The sequence below is a fragment of the Gigantopelta aegis genome, chromosome 15, assembly GCF_016097555.1.
Source record: "Gigantopelta aegis isolate Gae_Host chromosome 15, Gae_host_genome, whole genome shotgun sequence".
Classification (NCBI taxonomy): Eukaryota; Metazoa; Mollusca; class Gastropoda; order Neomphalida; family Peltospiridae; genus Gigantopelta; species Gigantopelta aegis.
Window position 1 is genome coordinate 37,352,636 of NC_054713.1, and position 13,676 is coordinate 37,366,311.

General features: G+C 39.4%; 1 protein-coding gene across 1 annotated transcript in view; it reads right to left on the bottom strand.

Annotated features, from left to right (window-relative positions):
* The window catches only part of LOC121389806 (E3 ubiquitin-protein ligase MIB2-like), a 35,324-nt gene extending 21,808 nt beyond the window's left edge, over nucleotides 1-13,516 (bottom strand). Inside the window, exons 1-8 of the mRNA XM_041521456.1 lie at nucleotides 13,503-13,516; nucleotides 12,443-12,549; nucleotides 9,904-10,104; nucleotides 9,094-9,236; nucleotides 7,323-7,427; nucleotides 3,650-3,754; nucleotides 3,014-3,230; nucleotides 1-139 (exon numbers count right to left, since the gene is read on the bottom strand). The exon at nucleotides 1-139 is cut by the window's left edge and continues 16 nt beyond it. Of these exons, the coding sequence (XP_041377390.1) occupies nucleotides 1-139; nucleotides 3,014-3,230; nucleotides 3,650-3,754; nucleotides 7,323-7,427; nucleotides 9,094-9,236; nucleotides 9,904-10,104; nucleotides 12,443-12,549; nucleotides 13,503-13,516 (1,031 nt within the window). The remainder of the gene's footprint in view (nucleotides 140-3,013; nucleotides 3,231-3,649; nucleotides 3,755-7,322; nucleotides 7,428-9,093; nucleotides 9,237-9,903; nucleotides 10,105-12,442; nucleotides 12,550-13,502) is intronic.
* Nucleotides 13,517-13,676: the final 160 nt, after the last annotated feature.

Here is a 13,676-nt window from a genome sequence, read left to right on the forward strand (position 1 = left end):
TTGGCGATAGTTCTGACGAGATTTGCGTCTCCCTTGACGATGGCCAGATAGAGGACGTCAGAGTTGAGAGTTGCGCCGAGACCGAGATCACTACGAACCATCAGACCCGCCAACATACTCAGTAGATGCTGCTGCATGTCTGTCGTAGTCAAATTAAGTCGTACAAAACCATTTTAAAACACAGATTAACATAATATGATAATACATGTATATCACGAGACATTATGTCATGTGATGTCACGTTTACGTCACGTCATGTTTACATCGCGTCACGTAATATCAAAAAAACCATCACGTCAAATCATATTACCTCACTTCACTTCACATTACATCACATCTCATCAGGTGACGTTACCTCACGTCACGTCACTTCACATGACATCACATCACTTCGCATCACATCGCATCACTTCACTTCACACTACATCACGTCGCATCACATCACATCACATTGCATCACGTCACATCACATCACATTACACCACGTCGCATCATATCACATTGCATCACGTGACATCACTTCAACATATCACAAAGTACGTCACATCACTTCAGATCACATCACATCATCACATATACAGGATTCCTGTGAAAACTGTGTCAGAATTACCAGATGTTTGACATCTAATAGCCGATGATTAATAATTAATAAATGTAATCAAGTGGTGTCGTTAAACTACACAAATTTTAAGTCAAGAAGCAAAGACTTGGCAGTCCTCATACAAACACACATTTATCATCCGGTGCAGTGACAAAACGATAAAACTCATCGTCTGACTTAGTGGCAGTCCTCATACAAACACACATTTATCATCCGGTGCAGTGACAAAACGATAAAACTCGTCGTCTGACTTAGTGGCAGTCCTCATACAAACACATATTTATCATCCGGTGCAGTGACAAAACGATAAAACTCGTCGTCTGACCTAGTGGCAGTCCTCATACAAACACACATTTATCATCCGGTGCAGTGACAAAACGATAAAACTCGTCGTCTGACTCAGTGGCAGTCCTCATACAAGCACACATTTATCATCCGGTGCAGTGACAAAACGATAAAACTCATCGTCTGACTCAGTGTCAGTCCTCATACAAACACACATTTATCATTCGGTGCAGTGACACAACGATAAAACTCACTGTCTGACTTAGTGGCAGTCCTCATACAAACACATATTTATCATCCGGTGCAGTGACAAAACAACAGAGTTCATCGTCCAACTCAGTGGCAGTCCTCATACAAACACACATTGATCATCCGGTGCTGTGACAAAACGATAAAACTCATCGTCCGACTTAGTGGCAGTCCTCATACAAACACATATTTATCATCCGGTGCAGTGACAAAACGATAAAACTCATCGTCTGACTTAGTGGCAGTCCTCATACAAACACATATTTATCATCCGGTGCAATGACAAAACGATAAAATTCATCGTCAGACTCAGTGGCAGTCCTCATACAAACACACATTTATCATCCGGTGCAGTGACAAAACGATAAACTCGTAGTCTGACTCAGTGGCAGTCGTCATACAAACACACATTTATCATCCGGTGCAGTGACAAAACGATAAACTCGTCGTCTGACTCAGTGGCAGTCCTCATACAAACACACATTTATCACCCGGTGCAGTGACAAAACGATAAACTCGTCGTCTGACTCAGTGGCAGTCCTCATACAAACACACATTTATCATCCGGGGCAGTGACAAAACGATAAACTCTTCGTCTGACTCAGTGGCAGTCGTCATACAAACACACATTAATCATCCGGTGCAGTGACAAAACGATAAACTCGTCGTCTGACTCAGTGGCAGTCGTCATACAAACACACATTTATCACCCGGTGCAGTGACAAAACGATAAACTCGTCGTCTGACTCAGTGGTAGTCCTCATACAAACACACATTTATCATCCGGTGCAGTGACAAAACGATAAACTCGTCGTCTAACTCAGTGGCAGTCGTCATACAAACACACATTTATCATCCGGTGCAGTGACAAAACGATAAACTCGTCGTCTGATTCAGTGGCAGTCCTCATACAAACACACATTTATCACCCGGTGCAGTGACAAAACGATAAACTCGTCGTCTGACTCAGTGGCAGTCCTCATACAAACACATATTTATCATCCGGTGCAGTGACAAAACGATAAACTCGTCGTCTGACTCAGTGGCAGTAGTCATACAAACACACATTTATCACCCGGTGCAGTGACAAAACGATAAACTCGTCGTCTGACTCAGTGGCAGTCCTCATACAAACACACATTTATCATCCGGTGCAGTGACAAAACGATAAACTCGTCGTCTGACTCAGTGGCAGTCGTCATACAAACACACATTTATCACCCGGTGCTGTGACAAAACGATAAACTCGTCGTCTGACTCAGTGGCAGTCCTCATACAAAAAAAAATTCCTGGACTTTGGCAGTCCTCATACAGATATGTATCTCCGGATCAGTGACAAGTACTCTAAACACGAGGTAGTGAGCAGTCACATCCTTGTCAAAACATGCAAAAATGTGTTTTCAACATAATAATTTCTTTTATCATCCTGGGCCCCGTGCCACGAAACGATCTTAGCCCTACGATTACCTTAAGTGCATAGCTACCCTATGCACTTAAGTTGATCTTAGGGCTAAGATCGCTTCGTGGAACGCGGCCCAGATATATAACAAATAATTCAAAAGTTAAAATTAGTTTTGTTTAACGACTCCACTAAGGCACATTCTGACACGTAGTCATCGGTGGAAACCCGCTACATTTTTTTATTAACAGCAAGGACAGACAGGATAGCACATACCACGGCCTTTGATATACCAGAAACATATTGGATGTATGGAAATGGATAATCTAAACAATAAAATGCAAGTAGCAAGTAATGTCTGATTTCAATTATCAATACGTAGGAGTGCAAAACGTACCTCGTAGTGTTTAAAAACAAAAAACGATAAACAGTTCTATCATTTACTATGCTTAAATTGCTAACGGTATACTATATTTAACCTTTTAATTCTTCTGGACCGGATCCACTTGAACTGCTACTACTTCCGCTACTATCGTTGCTGCTGCTGCTGCTATCGGTAGTGCATACGTCATCCATTTCGTTTCCCGGCGCCAGAGTACAGCAGGCGGGGTTAAACACCCACGTCATCTGACCAAACGCAACTGCCACGCCCTCATTTGAATCCACTTTAATCACTTTCCCGCACTTTCCTAACACCTGGAACAGATAATATCGTTAAAAACGCATGTTCCACTTTTCAAATTTTCAGAGAGAGAGAGAGAGAGAGAGAGAGAGAGAGAGAGAGAGAGAGAGAGAGAGAGAGAGAGAGAGAGAGAGAGAGAGAGCGAGCGAGAGAGACAATACAGACAGAAACACAAAAGAACAGAGACACACACACACACACACAGAGACAGACAGAGAAAGAGAGAGAGAGAGAGAGAGAGAGAGAGAGAGAGAGAGAGAGAGAGAGAGAGAGAGAGAGAGAGAGAGAGAATATGTTTATGAGTGTTTTTAAATACGACATACCTTCCCCAACTCCCATTCGACAGCAAAAAATAGCTTACGACGGTTTTACGATATCGTAGCGCTAAGATAACTTCTAAACTCTGGACCTTACTGAGTAAGAAAAACGTTACCTGACTCATCCTCTGTACCCATCCACCACACGACTTCTGCATGACCTTGACCATCTCGACATCAGTGCTGATGCGGACAATGTCACCCACCGACAGCGTCTGCACCTGGAACAGGTTGTGACATTCCGTGTAATAGCAATGTTCAGTCATTGTAGCCGAGTACTCTGCTGTGTGAGAGCTAGACGGACATTTGGATGGTTATAATTGCTCACAGATCACGGGCATAGGAAGGTGACAAAAAATGTGTGTGTGTGTGGGGAGGGGGCACACACATATAAATAAATGCATAAATATATTTTTTAAAACATCGCTGACCCCCCCCAACCCCCCCCCCCCCCCCCCCCCCCCCCCCCCCCCCCCCCCCCGCTTCCTACGTCAGTGGAGATAAATGCAACTTTATAGCGAAAATACGGAATGGCTGAAAACACGGTAGGTAAAAATTGCCGCTCCAGTATAACAATAATGCTATGTTTGATACCAAATACCTATATATTGATCATTTTCGAGTTCGCCGATAACAAATATTTCACATATTAATCACCATAACACCCACTACAGAAACAAACCCGTCACGACCTACTTATTTAACTGGAACATTATTGAAAGGGGTGCTGTCGGGTTTCTTCCTGTAGTGTTCCGCTTTTTCGCTATAAAAATATCACTATCTCGAACGGCAGAGTACTCGGGCTATGTTCATTGCACGGGCGTAGGAAAGTGACAAAAAGTAGGGTGCACAAAAACACACATACATACACACACACACACACACACACACACACACACACAGAGAGAGAGAGAGAGAGAGAGAGAGAGAGAGAGAGAGAGAGAGAGAGAGAGAGAGAGAGAGAGAGAGAGAGAGAGAGAGAGAGAGAGAGAGAGAGAGAGAGAGAGAGAGAGAGAGAGAGAGAGAGAGAGAGGACAAAGAAAGAAAGAAAGAAAGAAATGTTTTATTTAACGACGCACTGAACACATTTTATTTACGGTTATATGGCGTCAGACATATGGTTAAGGACCACACAGATTTTGAGAGGAAACCCGCTGTCGCCACTACATGGGCTACTCTTCCGATTAGCAGCAAGGGATCTTTTATTTGCGCTTCCCACAGGCAGGATAGCACAAACCATGGCCTTTGTTGAACCAGTTATGGATCACTGGTCGGTGCAAGTGGTTTACACCTACCCATTGAGCCTTGCGGAGCACTCACTCAGGGTTTGGAGTCGATATCTGGATTAAAAATCCCATGCCTCGACTGGGATCCGAACCCAGTACCTACCAGCCTGTTGACCGATGGCCTACCACGACGCACTGCACCGAGGCCGGTAGAGACAGGACAGACAGAAAAACAGACAGACAGTTTCAGGAGGGGGGGGGGGGGGGGAGATGAGTTCGACTGTTACAGACCATGCCAGCACAGAGAGAAAACACACACACACACACACACACAAATACATACACACATAATTATAATACATATATGCATGTATATATATATAAAAACCATCGTTGCTGCTACAAAATTGGGAGGGGAGTGGGGGGGGGGGGGGGGGCGCTTCCTACGCCAGTGCATTGTATAACATTTATTGAAGTATATCTTTTTGGTGGGTTTTTTATGTTATTATTAAAAAAATAATAAAGTTGCCCCTCTGAGAATCTCTCTTTTTTTTTACTCCAGAAAATAGCATACAAACCTCAGGGTTTAATTTGTATAGTATTTCATTTGTTTATTAAATGTAGTGCCCCCCCCCCCCCCCCCCCCCCCCCCCCCCCAAGGATTTTGTTCAGGGTACGGACCTGGTGTATGAAAGTTTATCAACCATAGAAACAAATTTGGTAGTGTCATGGTTGGGGTCCTGATATCACTACCTTACAGTCAAGTTATAGCCGATACTATGTACATAAATATATAAATAGGAAATATATATATATATATTTATTACATACCCATTAAATCTTACTATATAAATACAGCTCTGAATACAAGAATTGAATAAAACTTTCCGTAGTCAACTCAACTGCCGGAACTATACCGTATTCAACGCTACTATTTATAGCACATGGTTACCGGGAATGCCCTTCGCGATATGTAAACAAAGTTTGTGCTTGGTTTGTTTAAAATGTTATTTTGTGGAAAATTTGAACTGAAAACAGACGAAAACGGTGACAAATATTTACAATTTAATGAGCGCGATACCAAAACTTGAGACGGGAACACTACTAACCAACGAGCTTTTAATCCACGATAGTTAAGGTCGACGACGGTCACTTTTTGGACCCTTGTTTTGGCTTCGTTACATCGTACACAATTCTTATTCTTTTTCAATAAATAAAACATCTCCAACCGTAATTTTGTGATATGATATATTTGACAAAAGGTACGTTTTATTTCTTTCATCTTTCAAAACTTCAAATTAATATTTTGTCCAGAATTATGAAAAAAAAAAAAAAAGTACCGAACTGTAAACAGCGTTATCTGCTTGTTATAGGAATTTGACAGGGGTCAAGGTTAGTAGACTAGTTTTTATTTTAATGTGGCGCAGCATTGTAATAATACAGCTAATTATGAATTTAAATGACGTCAGTATTCCAATGACGTCACTTTGCATCTCCTTACAATAACCATAAACTGGGTACATGACGTTTCCTTTTTAGAAAACTTCCAATGTAAAATTGCTATTGAATTGCACCTTTTACGAAATATGAATTTCTAGTGAAACCACGGTAAGATATGCTATATTTATTGTGTATGAAGCCAAAACAAGGGTGCGAGAAGTGACTGTCGTCGACTTTAGCAACAATGCCGTCTCCTCACGTAGAAACCTTGAATGAACTGTCAACCGGATTATTCAGTGGAGCGATGATTTATGGAGGCACATTTAATATAAACTTAAACTTTTCAGCAACGAATAATTCCATGAACATCAATAAAAGAAAACACACCGATGACGACTCAGACACTGAGTGAACAATTCTTGACATTTTTCTTCCTTGATAAAAGTGGCACGCTGAAGGTTTTCTGACGTATTACGAGCAAATTGAATATTATATTGTTCGTGAATTTTAGCTATTACATTGTCTTTAAAGGGCATTTCAAACAATATCATTAAAATTATAGGTAACTTTTCACTCGTTCTTTCTTATTTCTGTTTATTGTTTAAATAGAACTATATTCCTATGTGTAATAATTGGTGGTTCTTCGGTCCGCGTAGTAACACAGCTGACCTAGTTGTGTAAATTTAGAAATCCCCGTCATTAGCTAGCAGTGTTACAATTTCTAAATTATTATTTGGAAAAAAGATTCCAATTTAGGGTATGTAATAAATACAAAACTACATATATGTGGTTTTCTGATTTCTGTATTCCACTCGTGTATTTCCTGCCGGAAACCCGTCTGCCTACGGCATCGGGGTTTCCTGCAGGAAATACACTCATGGAATACAGAAATCAGAAAACCACATATATGTAGTTTTGTCTATATATATATCATATAATATCTTACATTTTCAGTGCAATCAAAATATGTGATATTTTTCAGATCACATACATTAAGATTTTGATAACTTTGCAGAGGCTCGCATAATACAATTTTTATTCCTAATATATGATATTGACGATACAAAATAATAACCTCTATATATAATCAATGTGCTCTGGTTATCATTTCCTATATAGTTACCTTCTGTAGCACTCCCGGAAAGAATCGAAACCTCAATCCATCAAAGTCCACCATAACATCCCCCGATGGCGTGAAACCCTTGATAACGCCCCGCTTGCCAATGCACTGTCAACAATAATGATACGTATCACAGATTGACCACACGTCATATACTGAATTACAAAAGTAACAACGAACATTTTAAAGGGACATACCCTAGTTTTTAAACACTAAGGCATATTTTTTATTATTGGAGCCATTTTTGATAACTGAAATCATACTTTACTTAGATTTTATTGTTTAGACTATCCATTTCCATACATTCGAAGTGTTTTTGGTCATCCTGGTGTTTTTAATATCACAAAATGCATTTCTCTTATTTTCAAAAACGCACGTGCGTCTGAGAGGTAACAGTTATGAAGTCGAGTTTTAGTCTATTTTAGAGGGTATTTCACCATTTCAAAGTCACAGACTCATGTTTCACTCAATTGTAACTTAATCCAAATGTGTTACAGGTTTGTAGATCAACTAAACTTAGTGTTAATTTTCACGGGTTGAAACTAGGATCTGTCCCTTTAATATACTTATTTTTTCACGATAAAATTAATTCACACACACACGCACGCACGCACGCACGCACGCACGCGCGCACACACACACACACACACACACACACACACACACACACACACACACACACAAACACACACACAAAACCCCACACACATACATATATTAATTAATTCATTATTTAATATTGCAATGCCTATATTTATGAATTATGAAAATAGTAAAACACGTAATATTGTAGAAGAGCTACAAGGACAAATACAAGTGTTGGTCGTCAGCCATAGGGTTAACGTCTTATTGGTAAATGGCAACTGGATCCTGTTATATTTGGGAGATTTTCCGAAAGCCACCTTAACAGAAGGTAAAGAGAATGAGAAAAAGTCTCGATGTTTCGAAGGATTCTGAATATCTTCTGGCCCAACATCATAACCAACGACGAACTCCATAAATAAACCTCCACACAGTCATTAGTATCGGAGATCAAGCGCCGAAGATGGCGCTGGATTGGCCAAGTCATCAGAATGCCTCAAACTGCCCTACCAAGAGTGGCACTCCGATGGACACCTCCTGGAAAAAGGAAACGAGGAAGACCGAAAGAAACATGGAGGAGGACAGTAGAGAAGGAAATCCGAGAGGGAAATCTGAGCTAGGCGGTTGCTGGAGAAGCTGGCAAAAGACAGGCAACAGCGGCGATCTCTGGTTACAGCCTTATGTGCTTCTTAGAACGAAGGGGATTAACTATGTAAGTAAACTAAGTGTAGTTAAAAATATATCTGGGCGCATTGTCTACAAAAGGTCATGGTATGTGCTGTCCTGTCTGTGCATATAAATTATCCTTGGTTGGTAAGTGAAGATGTAGAAAGTTTTCTTTCCAAGACTAAATGTAAAAATTACCAAATGTTTGACATCAATGTGCTCTAGTGGTGTTGCAAAATAAAACAAACTGTTTTTAAAACATCAGATCGGATTCCAGATTTTAAAAAATAAGGTATAAATAATGATTTAAAAAAACACACACAAACACAAAAACCCACACAAAACACACACACACACACACACAAAAAAGAAAAAAGAAAAAAAAGAAAAGAAAATCTGATTGGTTCAGCCATTACACTGGTTATGGTGCCATTTCACGAAGTGACCTTAGCACCAAGATCACCATAATTGTTGTATAACTACTTAGCGCTAAGATCGTTTCGTGGAACGGGGTTTATAAACTTACGTCAGCCATGCCACCAGTCCAACCGACTCGCTCTTTTTGCTTCGCTTTGAGCACGTCAGCCGACACTTTGATGTACACCGCGTCTTCATCTTTGAGAACCGCGTCTTCAGTTTCTGTCACGTTCTGCACTTTACGGGATCCATCTTTTTAAAAGAAAGGAAGATAATTTTAAATATTATGGATTCATTTACAAATGCGAAATACAGTTTTAAATAATCTCACCACTCGACATCATTTACTATTACAAAAATACAAACACACTGACACCAAACTATGACATCATTTGCTAATTTCCAAAATACAAACACAACAACAGTTTTAATAGGCTCACAATCTCGACTCACCAAAGTACAGAGCCGTACCCTCCGGGGGGGGGGGGGGGGGGGGGTCAGTTTCCCCTCTGAGAATCTCACTTTTTTCTCTTTTATTACCCCAGAAAATAGCATACACATCTCAGGGTTTAGTTTGTATAGTGTTTCAATTGTTTATAAAAAGTAGTGCCCCTAAATTTTGATCAGGGTACGGCCCTGAAGTATAACATCATTTACTAATACAGAATAAAATCCCAAAAACAGTTTTAATAAGTTCACAAACACGCCTTGCCAAAGTATCACATCATTCCTGATATCATTTACTAATACCTCACCAAAGTATCACACCCTTTACTAATACAGAATACAAACCTAACAACAGTTTTAATAAGTTCACAATGTCCACTCACCACATTATGACATCATTTACTAATACAAACTAGAAACCCCACCCTGAACTGTTCTCCGTACGTGTTCAGTGGTGTATAAGTTAGCTTACCCACACACGGCAGGTGGTCTTTGTAGTAGTAGGTCCCGGGACATTCGTCTACAAACTTCAGATCCATCTTACCGTCGTTGGCTCCCACCCTGTAGATATTGGAACGTCCATTCGTCCACCTCACCCTGACCACATTGCGGGTCGCAGAGTCGTCTGTTGTGCCCTCTATAGACACAACTTCACCTTTCGATCCTGCACCACCTACAAATGAGGTCAAGGTTGTGGTCAAGGTCAAACTGTTATTTTCTCATTAAATATCTGAATATATACCTACACATAAGGTCAAGGTCAGATTTTCATTTTCCAATTAAATATCTAAATGTATACCAACAAATAAGGTCACGGTTGTGGTCAAAGTCAAATTATCATTTTTTAATGAAATATTTGAATATATACCTACAAATAAGGTCAAGGTTAATGTCAACGTCAAGGTTTCATTTTCTAATTAAATATCTGAATATATATCTACTAATAAGGTCAAGGTTAACGTTAACGTCAAGGTTTCATTGTCTAATTAAATATCTGAATATATACCTATAAATAAGGTCAAGGTTAACATTAACGTCAAGGTTTCATTTTCTAATTAAATATCTGAATATATATCTACAAATAAAGTCAAGGTAGAGGTAGAGTCAAATTTTCATTTTCTATTTAAATATCTCATGGTCAAAGTCAAACTTTAATTATTTAACTTAATGACTGAATACATATGGAATAAAATGTAAATCACAATGATTTTTTTAAAAATGTTTTAAATAGTTATTTTTCAAATATATTAAATAATGCTAATGATATATGACAACTCATGACTATGTTTTTAAAAATCAACATCTAAAGAAAAAACTGATTATGGTATATTGTTATAACTTTGAAACTCATACCGAATATTAAAATGTCTGCAAAACTCATGCTCGAAACTCTAGTGGTATATGAGCATGTAAAATCATTCGCAAAACTCATACTGAAGATTAAAATGTCTGCAAAACTCATACCGAAGATTAAAATGTCTGCAAAACTCATACCGAAGATTAAAATGTCTGCAAAACTCACACCGAAGATTAAAATGTCTGCAAAACTCATACTGAAGATTAAAATGTCTCCGAAACTCATACTGAAGATTTAAATGTCTGCAAAACTCATACTGAAGATTAAAATGTCTGTAAAACTCATACCGAAGATTAAAATGTTTGCGAAACTCATACTGAAGATTAAAATGTCTGCGAAACTCATACTGAAGATTAAAATGTCTCTGAAACTCATACTGAAGATTAAAATGTCTCCGAAACTCATACCGAAGATTAAAATGTCTGCATGCTGTTTCAGTTAATAATTAATTGATCACATTTACTGACTGAATATTGACAAATAACATAAACGAATATTTTAACAATTGTATACAATAAAGAAAACAGCTGAAAAGAGACATTGCCGAAAGAAATGCAGAATTGAGGTACTTGTTATAATGAGCTTGTCCGGTACTGGTTTTGGTTTAGTAAACTAGTATGGGAGTGACAGTCCACTCTTGTGCCAACTGCCCATTCGACTCTGACTTGTGCGAGGATGCGACTCTGGTCATGTGGTTTTGATGATCAGGAAAGAAGAAAATGTTTTATTTAATGACGCACTCAGCACATTTTATTTGCGGTTATATGGCGTCGGACATATGGTTAAGAACCACACATATATTGAGAGAGGAAACCCGCTGTCGCCACTTCATGGGCTACTCTTTTTGATTAGCAGTAAGGGATCTTTTATATGCACCATCCCACAGACAGGATAACACATACCACAACCTTTGATATACCAGTCGTGGTGCACTGGCCGGAGCGAGAAATAGCCCAATGGGCCCACCGACGGGGATCGATCCCAGACCGACCGCGCATCAAGCGAACGCTTTGTCGATCAGATTCACTGATTTATGAACGTGTTTTGTTTTGAAAAATTGCATTTTGTCATTTGGTCTAATCCAAGCATTTAAGAAGTTGCAGACTGGAATTGTATGACCATCCTGTCTACACATTTGCCATTGTGCTCGTCAGAAACTAAAGACAGAAAAAGAAAGAAATGTTTTATTTAACGACGCACTCAACACATTTTATTTACGGTTATTTGGCGTCAGACATATGGTTAAGGACCACACAGATTTTGAGAGGAAACCTGCTGTCGCCACTACATGGGCTACTTTTTCCGATTAGCAGCAAGGGATCTTTTATTTGCGCTTCCCACAGGCAGGATAGCACAAACCATGGCCTTTGTTGAACCAGTTATGGATCACTGGTCGGTGCAAGTGGTTTACACCTACCCATTGAGCCTTGCGGATCACTCACTCAGGGTTTGGATTAAAAATCCCATGCCTCGACTGGGATCCGAACCCAGTACCTGCCAGCCTGTAGACCGATGACCTAACCACGATGTCACCGAGGCCGGTCTAAAAACAGAGATACAGAGCACGATTCTTTGTTTCCGCATTAAGAATATTTCGACTCTGTGTATTTTAAATGCAAGCCTACACTAATTTTGAAGAAGGTGGGTTTCTTACCATCTTGGCTGCCCCACTTCCAGTCTGCTCCTCTCACGACTGTCGCCCCGGGGAAGATTCCCATGGACTGAATTCGCTGAGAGGCGGATCGTTTCTTTACCTTTACTCTGAAATAAAAACAAAGAAAGAAATGTTTTATTTAACGACGCACTCAACACATTTTATTTACGGTTATATGGCGTCACACATATGGTTAAGGACTACATAGATATTGAGAGAGGAAACCCGCTGTCGCAACTTTATGGGATGCTCTTTTCGATTAGCAGCAAGGGATCTTTTATATGTACCATCCCACATACCACGGCCTTTGATATACCAATCGTAGTGCACTGGCTGGAGCGAAAAATTGCCCGATAGGCCCACCGACGGGTATCGATCCCAAACCGACCGCGCATCGAGCGAGCGCTTTACCCACTGGGCTACGTCTCGCCCACGAGTCTACACAGATTTACAACGATTAAAGTATGGCTATAATGATATAGTTACTTAATGACATATACGTATGTGGGGTGCATGGAGAGTGGGGTTACGGTAAAAACGTTTTATCTATATAATGTTTAAAGGGACATTCCTGAGTTTGCTGCATTGTAAGTTGTTTCCGACTAATAAAATATTTCTACGATTACACTTACATATCAAATATATTTTCTTGTTTAGAATATCAGTGTCTGTATATTCAATGTGTTTCTGGTCATCTCAATATTTGTAAGAAGCCCAAACTGGATTTCGCCTTCAAATAATTTCGTGCGTACGAAAAAATAGTGTTTAAGAAATAAAATTAAAATGTAACCTTGTACAAATATTAAAACGGTCAGAAACACGTTTATTATACAGCCACTAATATTTTATGCAGAAAAATATATTTGATATGTAATTACAATCGTTACAAAGTCTCTGTTAGTCGATAATATCTTAAAAAGTGAAGCAAACTCAGGAATGTCCCTTTAAATTATATACATAATGCATTATTTCCTATTGCCATATTTCTATAGAATCCTGCTTTAGGATTCTTACTCGTCTATTAACATATTTCTATAGAACATTGCCTTAGGAGTCTTACCCGTCTATTAACATATTTCTATAGAACATTGCCTTAGGTGTCTTACCCGTCTATTAACATATTTCTATAGAACATTGCCTTAGGTGTCTTACCCGTCTATTAACATATTTCTATAGAACATTGCCTTAGGTGTCTTACCCGTCTATTAACATATTTCTATAGAACATTGCCTTA